The sequence below is a fragment of the Delphinus delphis genome, chromosome 20 (genome assembly GCF_949987515.2).
Source record: "Delphinus delphis chromosome 20, mDelDel1.2, whole genome shotgun sequence".
Taxonomy (NCBI): domain Eukaryota; kingdom Metazoa; phylum Chordata; class Mammalia; order Artiodactyla; family Delphinidae; genus Delphinus; species Delphinus delphis.
The window spans coordinates 6010559-6026297 of record NC_082702.1 but is presented as its reverse complement, the minus strand read 5'-3'; the positions used below and the strand labels follow the sequence as shown (position 1 = coordinate 6026297).

Here is a 15739-nt window from a genome sequence, read left to right as displayed (position 1 = left end):
AACCTGCTGTTGAGGTTGCAGTGAAGCAGAGACTCTCATCACATTGCAGGAGACAGTGATGCAAATTGGCACAATTTCCTGGAGAGCCATTTGGCCATATCGATCAACACTAGTAATGCATGTGCCCTCTGAGGAATTCAAATTCATGCAGACATTTTAGCAGACAGGCATACCTTGGAGATAGTTCAGGTTCAGTTCCAGACCACCACAATAAAGCAAAATAAAGTGAGTCACACAATTTTTTTCTTTTTTGGTTTCCCAGTGCATATATAAAAGTTATGTTTACACTATATAATCTGGTAAGTGTGCAATAGCATTATGTCTAAAATAAAGAAAAAAGGAAAAACAACCCAATATACATACCTTAATTCAAAAAGACTTCACTGCTAAAACATGCAAACCATCACTTGAGCCTTCAGAGAGTTGTAATCTTTTTGCGATAGTAACATCAAAGACCACTATCACAGATCACCGTAAAAACTAAAATGAAAAAGTTTGAAATACTGCGAGAAATACCAAAATGTGACACCGAGACATGAATTGAGCAAATGTTGTTGGAAAAATGGTGCTGATAAACTTGCTCATCGCAGGGCTGCCACAAACCTTCGATGTGTTTTTTTTTTTTTAAAAAAAAAGGTGCAGTATCAGTGAAGCACAATAAAGCGGACGCACAATAAAACGAGGAATGCCTGTATATAAGGAGAGAATACATCCTCAAGTGCTCTCCAAAAACCACATTACCATAACAAAGGACACTTTAATGGCTCTCAACACTAAGGAAATTTCGAAGTTTTTAGTTCTCTGTCAAGCTCAACACTTCTGGGCTCCCAAGATGTCTCCTCTGGGCGAAGTTGTGCGAGGAACGAAGGGGCTGGATACCTGGATTCTGAGAGTGAGGCTTTAAATCAGTATAGAGAAAGGGTATTTTTCACAATATGCTATGCTGTTTTCTCCTAGACCTATATATACACAAGTATTTAATTGGTTCCTTTCCAACGCGGGACAACTCCAAGACTTTTTAGGAAGGTTGCCTGTTTTCCCTGCCTGTACGGAATGGAAGTTCTTTGAAAATGGCGGCCTCCTTATCATAATCCTTATGGGCGCGGCCATGTCGTCCTCCTGACACAGTCCCCGAAAGAAAACGAACCGCGGAGTAGAGAGACGACGTGACACGCCATGATAACTATTAGCAGGCAGCGGCTTCAAAGGTTCTAGTGAACATGCGCACAGTTCAAGTCCTGACCGGAATCTTAAACCGCAAGCGGCCCAGAGCGGCCATTTCGCTTCTGCCGTGAACCGCCTGCGGGATGCTGAGGTGATGTGGAGTATCAGCGATGCGTAATCTGTGGGGTCAATGGGGAGATCGGCTTGGCGTGAGTGACGTGGGCGTTTGGGGGCCGAGCGCTGGGGGCCCGTGGGATGAGTGATGCCGGGTGTGAGGAGTGAGTGGTGGGGAATCCATGGGGTGAGCGATGGGGTTCTTAGTGGTGGAGGCTATGGGGTAAGTGGGGTTTTCTAAGTTGAATTCTTGGCTCGCTGATTTTCACTCTTTCTTTGCCTAATTTCTGTATGTATGTAAGTACTTTTGTAACTTGAATTCCAAGTTTTTTTTTTTTCCAAGTGTTCTTTAATGCAGATTTTATATTGTTGGGCTGGGAATCTTTCTCATAGGAGGACAGTGAACGTGCGTCTCAAGAGGGTCTTGGTATGGTACCGGGAGCCATTTGGGGAAGTGATCCACAGCTTGGGGGGGCTGTAGGAGGCAGTGGTTGATTGGGAGCAGGGGCTTCAGGGATCGGAGGGCTTTGAGGCTCACCTTGTAACACACGCAAGGGGGACAGTGATTGAGGGAGGACCTATGAAATAGTAAAGTGGGGTGCTAAGGGTGGCATATGGGAACCAGTGGATGGGAGACCTAGGGGGCCAGTGATGGAGGTTTGCAAGGGTGCCTGCATTGCTTTTTGGGCAGTGGGTGTTGGGGTCCTTTGTGAATGGTTGAGTAGGTCCGTGTTGGTCTCCTCGGGTCCCTGTGGACATGGTAAGGGTCAGTGATTGGCTGTTGAGCAGATCAATGATAGTTTCCTACTGGGGTGCGTTATTTGGAACCCTAGGTTGGCGGTTATTTGGGGGGTCCTGTGGAAGTCACACTCCCTTTGGAAACACTTATTGGCAGTCAGGGCAGTAATGATTTCAGAAGCCTGGCCGTGGGGTGACTGGGAGGCATTTCATGACCTTCTTTGGTCCACTCATTGGGGATTTCTAGAGGTCAGTGTGGTCAACGACTATATTTTGGTTGGGGCGGGGAGGGAGAAATGGAGAGGTAAGAAATGGTAAGTGATTGGGAGTCCTGGTGCATGTCTGCAGGTTTTCCAGGTGAAGGTGGAGTTCCATATATTGAATTTGAGGGTTTTTTTGGTCAGAAAATGCTGAGCTGTCTATATTATGGATGGGCACTGAAAAGGCCAGAGTGTCGGATTAGGCACTCCAGGTATAGACAGCTTGAAGCCTCAGGAAAATGTAAATGGAATTTCTGGAAATTGACCACGTAGAGGACCACATGGGATAGTGGCGACTGTGTGCACTTTAAAGTGAGGCGGACCTGGGACTCATTCCCTGTTCCTTCTGTAAGGTCGGATCTTAACAAACAGCACCGCGAAACAGAGGAAAGCTTCAAGTGAGCTTTATCAGGGAGCGCTCCCGGGCGAGGGTTGGGCAAGATTTTATAGGGGAAGAAGGGAAAGGGGTGTGGTGAATCTGGGAGGGCGCAGGGTATTCCTTATTTGGTGGTCTTTTCGGGTATCCTGGGGGGACCGTTAGTCCCGCCCCTCGAAAGGCGGGAAGGCTGGGCTGGGTTCAAAGTCCCCTGGTCAGTTCCTGGAACTGGGTGGTCCGGAGAATTTCGGTCTGAGGCAACCTGTGAATCTGATTGTGTTCCCCTGCCTCGGGCCAGTTGGCCTTACACTTTCCTTTGCACACTGGGTGACCTTAAGGCAAATGATGTAACAGCACTGTTTCCTTATCCACAAAATGGGTATAATAATGATCATAATATTTAGCTGACAGGGTTGCAGGAAAATTAAACAAGGTACCTGATACCTGACTCTGCAACTTGCTGATTTTTTTTTTTCAGTGTTTCCCATATGCCAGGCAGGTGCTGAGGGGACAAGCCTCATCTCACGGAAGCTCCCCGATGCCTATGATAAACACCTTCCTTCTCATTTTGGAAACTGCAACTAAAGTACTATCTTCGTCTTCTCACGGTTAAAAGGTGTCAGAGCTGCAATGAAAGCTTCCTTACGTTTAGCCCAAACCTCTTCATCTCTTCTCATTTTTTACCCCAATAGCTAGACTTTTCTGAGTTTTGTCTACCCTCATCTTGAACACAGTGACTTTCACCTAATGGCCTTCAGAAATTCATGTGGAGTGAATATTAGATGAGAACTATGTGGTCGTTGCCTTTCCAGGATTTCTGGTGTCCCCGCAGAGCCCCTGGGTCAGGCCACATCACTGAGGCTGCAGGATCTCCCTTCACAGCTCCAGCCTGACTCTTCCCAGCAGCTTTGATTGGAGCCTTTGATGCCCACCCAGCTCCAGGCTCCTGGAAAGAGTGGAGCTGTCAGCAAAAGAGACCAAGAATTGAAGCCCGGAAAGGACATGCTTGCTGATGTGAATTTACCGCAGAGGCCCCAGGTCTTGGGTTCAGAAGAGCGGGACGGATCATGTGAGGTAAGCAGGAGCCCCACGGGGACAGTTCTCCAGAACCTGAGGGCAGACACAGGAAGCAGCATATTGGACTCCCTGTGTCTGAGACAATCTGGATTCTCCTGTGTAGAGCAGAGCGCACGTGGCCGATGTTTCCTCATCCACGGGCACTGTGTGTCACAGAGGAAACTGAACTGGCTGATGAAGGAGGACGTGTAGTAGAAGAGGGCTGTCCCTGGGGCAAAGGAAGAAGAAAAAGTACATCCAGCCACAGGCGGGAAATGCTGATTCCTTCCTTCTCAGCACAGGCAAAGATCCTGCATCTGCCATCCACTGCTGGGTCTTCACTGTCTCAGCTGGTCCCCACCTGACTCCTCACCAGAGACTGGCTGGTTTCCCCTTTGTCCTCATAGTTTATAGTCATTGGATACTAGAGCAAGAACTGGCTTTTAAGGACCATGTTGTTTTTCCTACTTTATTAGATGAATAAAAGTGCCAGAGAATAATGTTTCCAAATTGCCCACAGATATTAATATTTGATATTTTGGAATGAGAAAGCAGGGTTCTTCAGTATACTCAAGGTTTCCTGAAATTCCAAGTTATTCTGTGTATTTCATGACACTTTATTTGCATGTTTTTAAAACAGTAATGACCCACTCCGAAGACCTCATTTTAACTTTGTTACCTCTTTAAATACCTTGTTTCTCCAAATACAGGCACAATTCTGAGGTCCTGGGGGTGAGGACTTAAGCATATGAATTTCGGGTGGGGACACACAATTCAGTCCACAGCAGTGACACTGTTGTAGAAAAATGTCTTTCATTTCGTACTAAAGTTGGCTGAATTGTTAAGAGCATTTTCAAAAGCACGTTCAGTTACGTGTTAAGATACATGATACTTATTAGCCTTGTTCCTTTTTTAACGTTGAAAATTTTTGTTTGCTTGCCTTGATTCTGCTTTTGCTCACTGAGGTTTTCGAGCAGTTTCTCCGTTCACGCTAGAATGTTCTCCAACAACATTCACATCATCTTGGCTTTGCAGCCTTCCCTCTACTCTGGCCAATACTGTGTTGTTGGGGTTTTTTTTGGTTCTTTTTTTGTTTTTGTTTTTAAATAACTGCTAATTTAATCCAAAGAGATATGTCATTGTTGCTTTAATTTGTATTTTTTTTTACAAGCAGGATAATTTTTTTTCCCGAAGTTTTATTTTGGTCAATGATTTTTCTTTTGTGATTTACTTTTCTTGTCCTTTGACAATTTACATTTTAGTTTGTCTTAGCCTCTGGACTTTCAAAGATGTCGTATATATTAATAGCCCACTTTTCTTTGCATATCTGTGTGCATTTCTCTTACCACTGTTTCCCTTGGAAGTCGTTTTTGGTTTTACGTGCACATGGTTTTGCTGGGCTTGTGAATAAAACAGCTTGTCACCGCTGTCTTTTCTTCTGAAATCCACCTCCTTAGAGGCAATCAGTTTTTACCTTTTTAACTAAACGTTTTGGTACTTACTTCCTACTCCTTTAGTGACACCCTAATATAGCTCCGGCTCCGATTCCCAGGCTTACGTTTGGCCCTCTGTCATGTACTCGCACCTGCAGCACTCACATGCATGCTTTTCATGCTTGCTTTTCCAAGAGGTGGGTTAAATTTTGATTAGCTCAGTATTCCCTGAAATCAATTTACTTCTCCTGTGTGTCTCTCTCTACACAGAACACCACTTCTGACACTTATGGTCACCAAATGTGCAGGGATTTTTCCCACCCCAAGCAATTCTCTGTGACACCAGCTGGGTGTCCTATAATTCAGTTCAATTCTGATACTGTCGACCTGGAGACAGTGTCAGATCCCATACGTTGTTAAGGGCTCAGTTCTTCAAGACTCCCCCCACCCCCTTTCAAATGCCAATGGCACGTCCACCTGTGCTTCTGACCTATCGGCTATAAGTCAGAGGTTCTCACAACTCCCTCCTTGGGTTCAGTTAATTTACTAGGGCGGCTCACACAACTCAGGAAACCAGTTTACTCGCTAGATTACCAGTTTGTTACAAAGGATAACTAAAGGACACAAATCAACAGCCAGGTAAAGAGATATATAGGACGAGGTCTGGAACAAAGAAGCCAGTTTGTCACGCGGCCCAGCAGTGAGGCCAGGTAAGAATCACGGGATTAGAGATGTGTGCGGTGTGGCCAGTATTCAATTAATAAGTCACTCGGTTTACTGCACACAATTAGCACACAACACAGGTTAGTCAAAATAGGGAGAAAAGGGGTGGGGAGTAAGGAGTCACTTGGCCCAGTGCTCTCATTATAAGGAGTCTGTCAGTAGGATGTAATGGTTACACCCCAGGGGATCTTGTCTCGCTCAGCTGCTCCTTCTGTTCCAGTAAAGTCGTTCCTTATCTACCCTTAGTTTATCACTCTGAGACGCTCCCAGCCCTATACCAGACATTTCACAACAACTAATGCGGAAGTTCGCATTGGCCACTGTGACTCCATTTTGCACTACTTAACATAGCTTAAGTCCTATGAATTTCACACAGAGGAGTAGGAATCATAAAAGAAGTCACATCACTGGAAAGCCATATATATCATGGCGAAAAAAATCATTAAAAACACACCCTTGGGGCTTCCCTGGTGGCACAGTGGTTGAGAGTCCGCCTGCCGATGCAGGGGACACGGGTTCGTGCCCCGGTCTGGGAAGATCCCACATGCCGTGGAGCGGCTGGGCCCGTGAGCCATGGCCGCTGGGCCTGCACGTCCGGAGCCTGTGCTCCGCAACGGGAGAGGCCACAACGGTGAGAGGCCCGCGTACCGCAAAAACAACACACCCTTGTATGTAAGTGCCTGTTCACCAATGATGACTAATTCTCATTGAGCTTGGGTATGTTGTTACAGGGCTCCGTATCATTTGAGGACGTGACCATAGACTTCAGCAGGGAGGAGTGGCAGCAACTGGACCCTGCCCAGAGACGCCTGTACCAGGATGTGATGCTGGAGATCTACAGCCACCTCTTCTCCGTGGGTGAGCACATCTGACCTGGGACTCTTGGACGGGCCTCCTTGAGGAGATGTCTTTCCTTCTTGTGGCGTGCAATGGGACATCTGAAGAACGTAGTCAGTTTGCCCTTGGCTTGTCCTAAACTGTTCATTCCTTTTGGGCATCTTTGAGTGTTCCTTTGCTCCTAGTGAAGGGTGTTGAGTTTTCTGATGTGCCAATAGAGCTTCACTGAATGGCCTCTGAAGCCCAAGACCACGTCCGAATGCAATATCCTTTCTTATTCACAGGGTATCGCATTCCCAACCCAGAGATCATTTTCAGGATGGAAAAGAGAAAGGAGCAATGGATGAGGGAGGCTGAACTCCCACGTCAGAGGTATCACGGTGAGTGACTATCAGGTCGTGAAGATCTGAGGGGCCGTTATTCAACCCACCACACTTACCCATTCCCCCAGTGGTGGACACAGGTTACCTCCTACTCCTAGTTTCTAAGGCTAATGCTGCCAAGCATTATTTTGTAAATGTCCCGTAGGGGCCAACATAAGCATTTCTGAGATGAATGGTCAGGAGTGGGATTGCCTGATCACTGGATATGCCTACACTGAATTTAGCTAAGTAACCATGGGGCTCTTCAGGGGGGCTTCACCATCCACACTGTCACATGGGAATGCATAAGAATTTGCATTTGTACATCTTGCTTGCCAGCATTTAATATTTACCAAATTTCTCATTTATGGCCTATGTTATGATAGAGCTGTTTCATGTTTTAATTTCATTTTTCTAATAACAGAGCGTCTCATCATTATGTTACCTGACAGGATATTCCATCTGTATGTTGCTTTTTTTGTCATCTTGTTTTATCCCTTTGTGGAGTTTCCTGAAAGCCTTTTTTTTCCTTTTCATTTGCCCCCTGAATTCATCAATTTTTTTCCTGTGCTGGATCTTTCTTCGTTACCCCTAACTGTGATGCGTCCAGCTTGGGCCTCTGTACTTCCCTCTGGTCATCATAGAGGAATTCCTTTAAATTCCTTAAATCCCTTTAAAGGGCCCTTCTATTCTCAACACTTAGGCCTACAAATTTTTTTCTGATGATCCCTTTATCAACCCCTCCAGGCCCCGTGCCTAAACTTGTGTTCTCTTATTTAGCTACATGGTGGAGAGTTCCCATGGGATGACTCACTTCCTTATTTTGGGAGGCTCAGAAACTGGAATCATTACACAAATCAGAAATTCTTCTCGCCTTATACATTTTTTTCAGATTCTTCTGTTTCTTGGCTCTTCCATCTCAGTCTTCTCATTTTCTTATTTTAGAAATTCTATCACTTTTTTCTCGCCACGCCACTCGGCTTATGGGATCTTAGTTGCCTGACCAGGGATCGAACCCACACCCTCGGCAGTGAAAGTGCAGAGTCCTAACCGCTGGACCGCCAGGGAATTTCCCCCATTTTTTCTTTTTTTTTTTAAAGGTATTTTTAAAATTTTGTTTATTTTATTTATTTATTTTTGGCTGCAGTGGGTCTTTGTTGCTGTGTGCGGGCTTTATCTAGTTGCGGTGAGCAGGGGCTACTCTTCATTGCGGTGGCTTCTCCTGTTGTAGAGCATGGGCTCTAGGCACCCGAGCTTCAGGAGTTGTGGCTTGTGGGCTCTGAAGTGCAGGCTCAGTAGTTGTGGCGCATGGGCTTAGTTGTTCCGCGGCATGTGGGATCTTCCTGGACCAGGGCTCGAACCCATGTCCCCTGCATTGACAGGTGGATTCTTAACCACTGCACCACCAGGGAAGCCCCATTTTTTTCTTTCTGAAAGTACAATTTAATTGACCCTTTGTGTTAATTCCACGGGTATCACCATAAACCAGCTCCCTATTTTCTCATGCTTGGGTTATTTTGTTCCTAATGGGATTTGTGGATTCCCAGTCATCATGAGTTCGGTCAAGATGCCATTGACAGATTTTATTACCCCAAAGATTGGTATTTTGTTTCTTTTTTCTCAGATTTTAATAAAAAGAAATATATATATATATATACATATACACACTAAAAGTGATTATAAAGAGCATTCTCATTTTTTAAAAATAGTGATAGATGACTGAGGCTTGGGGACAGGACAAGGGTCTGGGATACAGTTTATCCAAGTGATGGAAAGAGAAAAGAAACAAGACGTGATGGTCTTATCATACTCAGCATTTATCTCTGGTAGGATAAAGTAATAGTAAAATTTAGCCACTTTTTTTTTTTTTTTTTAAAGAATCTGTTGTTGTGTTCTTACTAACAAATAGGATGATCAGTGACTCCCATTCTTAGGAGAAAATGGCATGTTAAGTAGCATAAAGCTGAAAGTGATAACAAAGAGACCAAGGACCAGTATAATTTCCAGAATAATTTCCCTCCTATAAAACACTTCTAAAAGGCAGGTCAGCAGGAAGCTTTACGTTTTGTATTCATTCGGGTGTTGAAGTTTTTCTCTTGTCATTGCAGTACCATCTTTTATGATGTCACTCTGTGGGACTGAATGCACTGCACCCAAAGCCAGGTTCTACTAGGCAGAAAAGGGGTGGAGGGTATTGAGAAGCTGTGATATATTACCCTGGCCAGAAGTGGTGCATAATGTTGTATGCACATTCCATCAGCAAAAACAGTGTCTGTCACACCTCATTGCAAGAGAAATTGTGAGCTGTTACATGGCTTGGCTGCCCTGTACCTGGCCACAGTTAACCTCTGTGGAAGAAGGGTGAAACAGATTCTAGGGGACAGCTTGCTTGTCCAGTCTTCCGGTGTACCCTTCTTAGGATATGCATATTCCTAAGTTCAAGAAAACAAACTTCAGTTTCATGGAGAGTTGCAAGTTTGGGTATAGGTATTCTTTCAGTGCTTGGCTATGTTAGGATTGATACTTTAATAGGATTTCAGAGGAATATCTAGGGCTGATGGATTTTGTATTGTTTCTTACGAGTGGGAGGAAGCTGGGAGATTAGTTACAATTTAGATCTGAAAGCTAATGAAGACCTATACAGATGGTCCCTGACTTATGATGGATTGACTTATGAATTTCTCAATAATGTTGCAAAAGCCATACATGTTCAGTAGAAACCATACTTTGTGAATTTTGATCTTTTCCCAGGACAGTGATGTGCAGTACCCAGTCAGCCATGTGATCACGAGGGGAAACAACCAGTACACTTGCAACCTTTCTGTACCCAGATAACCACTCTGTTTTTAACTTTCAGTATAGTATTCAAGAAATTGCATGAGATATTCAACGCTTTATTATAAAACAGGCCTTGTGTTAGATGGTTCTGCCCAACTGTAGACTAACGTTTAAGTGTTCTGACCACATTTAAAGTAGGCTGGGCTAAGCTACGATGTTCAGGAGGTTAGGTGTATTCAATGCATTTTCAAATTATGATATTTTCAACTTCTGATGTGTTTATCAGGACACAACCCCACTGTAAGTCGAAGAGGCTCTGTACTCTGAGCCCCCTCCTTCAACCTTGGGGCTATCCACAGATGCTGCCCTATGACACACTTGCCTCTTTTATCCTGTAGTCATCCTACTAGGTCTGGGTATCAAGACTGCCTACATGAGTGGAGCCAGTTTGCCCTTGTTCAAATCTAACTCTCCCCAAGGCTGAGCAAAGTGTTTTTCGCTAATTACTTAACCATTGTGTGTTTCCTTTTCTTCATGTGGAAAACCAGGATAATAAGTAGTTAGCTCCTGGGGTTGTTGTGAGGATTAAATGAGCTTATGTGTGTATCACGAAGGACACTGCCTGGCGAATGCTAAGTGCTATACAGATAAGTGCTTGACATATAATAAGGGCTGTGCAACTGTTTTCTCTCATAATCACCATCAGCACCACCACTGGTATCTGACTCAGCAGTTTCCCTGTGCACAATCTCAATCAGCTCCATGTGACTTTTCCTCTATCCTTTGCTAACTGTTCACTGTATCTATTTCATCTTTTTCTCCTTCTAGAAGGGGAGTCTGGGCTTGAAACCCTACAATGGGAAATTTCTGAAACGGCTTCATTTCACAATGAGATGTTGGATGAAGTCACAAGAGATGGCACATGGTGTTCCATTTTAGAAAAGCTGTGGGAAGAAGCTGACCAAACAAAGAGAGATCAGAAAAATCAAAGTAAACCTTCACATCAGGGGGCTTTCCTCAACAAGAAAAAATTGAACACAGAGAGGGACCGTAACTATAAGGACCCTGGAAAAATCATCCGTGCGAGGCCCCACCTTGTTTCTTCACAAAAGAGACCTCGTAAACGTTGCTCTCGTGCAAAAAGTTTGAAACCTAACCTAGAAGTAAATCATCAAAATCAAAGCAACACCACAGAACACCTTGATGAGATGGTTGAATCTGGTCAGCTATTCACCCATAGCTCTTCCAGTGCCAGCTGCAAAAATACTCATACAGGAGAGAACTTCTGTGAAGGTAATTCATGTACAAAAGGCTTCAGCCATAAACAGTCATTCACACAACATCAAGTTCACACTCAGGAAAAACCAGATAAGTGCACTGAGTGTGGGAGGGACTTTACCCAGAAGTCACACCTCCTTGAACAACAGAGATTCCATAGTGTAGAAAACCTCCAGGAATGTGGTAAATGTGGGAGAGCCTTCACCCCACAACCAAAACTCGGTGTATATGTGACAGATCATACAGGTAACATACCGTATATATGTAAGGAATGTGGAAAAGTCTTTGTTCAGAGGCCAGAACTGGTTACACACCAGAAAACTCACACTAGAAAGAAGCCCCATAAATGCCATGAATGTGGAAAAGCCTTTTTCCAGATGTTATCTCTCTTCAGACATCAGAAAACTCATACTAGAGAAAAACTCTATGAATGCAGTGAATGTGGGAAGGGCTTCTCCCAGAATTCAACCCTCAGTATACATCAGAAAATTCATACCGGCGAGCGACAGTACGTATGCAGTGAATGTGGGAAGGCCTTCACCCAGAAGTCAACACTCAGCTTGCACCAGAGGATCCATTCAGGGGATAAGTCTTATGTGTGTATTGAATGTGGCCAGGCCTTTATCCAGAAGGCACACCTGATTGTACATCAGAGAAGTCACACGGGAGAGAAACCTTATCAGTGCCACAACTGTGGAAAATCATTCATTTCCAAGTCACAACTTGATATACATCATCGAATCCATACTGGGGAGAAACCTTATGAATGTAGTGACTGTGGGAAAACCTTCACCCAAAAGTCACACCTCAACATACACCAGAAAATTCACACTGGAGAAAGACACCACGTGTGCAGTGAATGTGGGAAGGCCTTCAACCAGAAGTCAATACTCAGCATGCATCAGCGAATTCACACTGGAGAGAAGCCTTACAAATGCAGTGACTGTGGGAAAGCCTTTACTTCCAAGTCACAATTCAGAGAGCATCAGCGGATCCACACTGGAGAGAAACCCTATGTATGCACTGCATGTGGGAAGGCTTTCAATGGTAGGTCAAATTTCCATAAACATCAGATGACTCACAGTAGAGAGAGAACTTTTGCCTGTTACAAGTGTGGACACACCTTCACCCAGAAATCAGAGCTGATTACACATCAGAGAACTCATATAGGAGAGAAACCTTACGAATGCTGTGACTGTGGGAAGTCCTTCAGTAGGAAACCACAACTCAAAGTGCATCAACGAATCCACACGGGAGAGAGACCTTACATGTGTTCCAAGTGTGGGAAGAGCTTCAACAACAGATCAAATTTTAATAAACACCAAACAACTCATACCAGAGACAAATCTTCAGTTCCTAATATGCATATACATAAATGAAATAAACTCTGAATTTCTTGAAGAAAAAAATCTTATGAGTCAGATTTAGTCATATATTATAGAATTCATGCTTCAGAAAAACTCTAGGGATGCACTGCATGTCACCAAGTTACACATTTTATGTGAAGGAAATTACTCAGGAAAGAACTTTTAAGAATGAGTGGAAATGTCCATATTTGTACTAGCCTCATTAAAAGTTATAAAATTCACTTGGGGAAGAAACCCTGACTTATGCATTGAGAAGTTTCTGTAGAGTATGGTATAAGACAGAATCTTTAGGTCAGCATATTTATTTATATACACACATACACATACCCTCAATTCTGTAGTGTCTGCTATAGAATTCACTGCAGAACAGGAGGTGTCAATAGATTATATATTTTTTAAAAGAACCTAATATATACACAGATGAATGTACATTTTTTGGTAAGTGTATAAATGTGATTCTAGTCTTCACAGTGTCATTTTTCTCTTCTTTCATGATTAGTTCAGCTCTACCCTCCTCTTTCCACCTCCACCATCTATGGTGAAACTTTTACTCTATGGACTCTATTTTTTTTTTTTTTTGGCGATACGCGGGCCTCTCACTGCTGTGGCCTCTCCCGCTGCGGAGCACAGGCTCCAGACGCGCAGGCTCAGCGGCCATGGCTCACGGGCCTAGCCGCTCCGCGGCATGTGGGATCTTCCCGGACCGGGGCACGAACCCGCGTCCCCTGCATCGGCAGGCGGACTCTGAACCACTGCGCCACCAGGGAAGCCCCTATCATATTTTTATACACGCTACTAAACCATTTAGGCCAAGAGTCAGCAAACTGGCCATCAGCCAAATCTGGTTGGCCACCTGTGTTTTTTAAATAAAGTTTTATTGTAACACAGCCATGTTCATTTGTTTATGTATTGTCTGTGGCTGCTTTTGTGCCAGTGGCAGAGCTGAGTAGTCATGGCAAAGGCCGTATGGCCTGCAAGCTGAAAGTAGTTACTCTCCGGCCCTTACAGAAGAAGTCTGCCAACACTTGTTATCCACACACACTCATTACTCTGCTCATAAGCATACACCTATATAGGTACTCTTCCCTTTGTTTTATAAATATCAGACCATATCATATACACATGTGCACTTGTTCTTTTCACGCTACAATACAGCTGTTCAGTGACTACATCAGTATTCTATCAGTATGTGGACATGCTGTAATTTATTCAACCACCCTCACATTTTTTATTATTCATTCTTTCCCCCACCTTTTTTGCTACAAGAAAGCAGAACAGCATTATCTGTAAATGGACAGGCCCAGGAGTCAGGTTTCTGTACTTGCTTCTACATCAATCAGGCAAGATATTTAACTCATCTGTCCTGGTTTTCAAAAGCAAGATGACAACAGTGCTACCCCACGAGTCCTCATGAGAAATAAATGGGTGAATAAGCCTTAACTTTAACTGTGTGGAGAGAACCAGACCTTGGTGAATTTGAGTAGGGCCCTGTGTGACCAAATGAATGGAAATGAAAGGATGAGGGTTAGGGATGGCAGAGTGCAGAAGCAAGTAAAATAAAGCCTCCTTTAATATGAAACCAGGTGCGATGGGTGGGAAGGCTGCCCTGCAGCCCTGGTCTCAGGGATTCTGTTCCTGCCTCCAGATACCCCTCAGCCTGGCACTGGGGCTCCTGGGGATGAGAGGCTGATGTCCACAGTGAGGCTGGTGTAGAGGGGCTGCAGCTCCTTGGGAGAGCAGCCTGTATCCCAGCGAGTTCATGCCGTCGTGCGACGGATCTGGGCCAGAAGGCCAGGACTAGGAGGAGGGGCAGGAGGGGCAGCTGTGTGGGCCGAGGGCTCGAGGGCTCGGGAACAGGCCCAGGACTGGCTACCCCCGCCCCCAACCCTGACCCACCTCTGGGGGCTCTGCTTTTGGCTGCAGTCCTGCCCCTCCAGCTTATGGTAGCAGCCAAAGAGCAGATGGGGCCGTGAGAGGAGCATGCCACTGACTTTCAGCCTTCCAGGGGAGAGGGCAGGGAGGCCAGACACCTGTCTCCTCTGATAGAGTCCCTCAGGCCAGAGTGGCTTGCGTCTCCCGCAATCCGACATAGCTTGTGTCCCCTCTCAGTCTAGGGCAGCCTGTGTCCGCCACACCATGGAGGGACCTGCTGCCCCCCTGTGCTAGGCTCCCTAGAGCAGGGCCCCCTACCTGGAAGTGATGTCATCATCCTCCCGATTCCAGCCCCAGTATGTGTTGGGGAAGCCATTGATCCTGACTTAGTGAATGGGGCGCAGGGCAAACACCCCTCTAGGGTAGCCCCGGTAGGGCAGCCTGCAGAGGCAAGGAGAGTTGGAAGCCCAGGGAATTTCAGGGAACGGTCCCTGGCCCTTTCCTGGCCAGGATCACAAGGTTGACTTCTGGGTTAGCCCTTCTCCACTCACCCCCATGGGAACCTCTCCCCTGACCCCTAGGATGTCTCCATGCCGGATTCTGGGGCAGTCCTTCCCCTGACCCTTGAGATGGCCCCTCACGTGACCCTGGGAGATCCCCTCCCTGAATCATCTGACAGGCCATTCTTGTGACCCCATTAAGGGCCCCTCCTTTTCTAAGTTCTCCTTCTCTGACCTCTGGTACAACCTCTCTGCCTACTGCCTTATTAAGTGCATCCTGATTCCCCCACTGATAGCCAATCCCACTCCCATCTGACACCCACACCCAGGAGGAAGGTTCTTCACCGTCTACAAGGCCTCTCCTCAGGCCGCATCATCCTATGCACCATCAGCACCAGGGACCAGGGCCTGGACTACACAGATAGGCGGGGGCAAGGCCCAAGGAATTGGGGGCCTGGCCCAGCGTCTCCCACAGGAGGTCCCCTCCCTCGACCTACTTGTACTTGAACCTGTCAATGGCAGGGAAGACGTCATAAATATAGAGGTTGCGGTCGTCCTTGGGGAGTAGGTTCACATCGTGGAGGAAGACACAGTCCCAGTCCTCCTCCTGCACGGCCTCCCAGAACCCCACGTTGTCACAGTCCCAGTCCTCCTCCTGCGCGGCCTCCCAGAACCCCACGTTGTGAAGCTTGCCCCGGTGGAAGGCGGTGTCGTTCACCTGCGGTGGACGGAGATGCTTGGCGCTGCCCTCACCACAGGCCGTGGTGGCCCTGCCACCTGCCAGGCCTGTCCTCTCTCCCCTTGTCGAGTGCCATTCTCCTGCCTGGAACCCCTTCTTATTCCCACTGTGGAGATGGAAAACCCAGACTTGTCCAGGAAGG

At 45.8% G+C, this 15739-nt stretch overlaps 1 protein-coding gene across 3 annotated transcripts; it reads left to right on the top strand.

Annotated features, from left to right (window-relative positions):
- The first annotated feature begins 1173 nt into the window (after positions 1 to 1173).
- ZNF175 (zinc finger protein 175) lies at positions 1174 to 13059 on the top strand. Of its 3 annotated transcripts, none has more exons than XM_059999721.1 (5): positions 1174 to 1315; positions 3465 to 3726; positions 6596 to 6722; positions 6986 to 7081; positions 10670 to 13059. In XM_059999721.1, exons 2-5 carry the CDS (start codon positions 3577 to 3579, stop codon positions 12496 to 12498), a joined length of 2202 nt encoding a protein of 733 aa, XP_059855704.1. In that variant the 5' UTR covers positions 1174 to 1315; positions 3465 to 3576; the 3' UTR covers positions 12499 to 13059. The 3 variants fall into 3 exon arrangements, with proteins under 3 accessions (XP_059855704.1, XP_059855703.1, XP_059855705.1); XM_059999720.1 differs by having other exon boundaries at positions 3131 to 3726; XM_059999722.1 differs by having other exon boundaries at positions 1297 to 1373.
- Positions 13060 to 15739: the final 2680 nt, after the last annotated feature.

Excerpts from the sequence above, each read along its gene's own strand:
- ZNF175 (XM_059999721.1), top strand. The coding sequence starts at position 3,577 with ATGCCCACCCAGCTCCAGGCTCCTGGAAAGAGTGGAGCTGTCAGCAAA. Across the intron at positions 3,727-6,595 it reads AGCGGGACGGATCATGTGAG|GGCTCCGTATCATTTGAGGA; the intron begins GTAAGCAGGAGC and ends ATGTTGTTACAG. Across the intron at positions 6,723-6,985 it reads CAGCCACCTCTTCTCCGTGG|GGTATCGCATTCCCAACCCA; the intron begins GTGAGCACATCT and ends TCTTATTCACAG.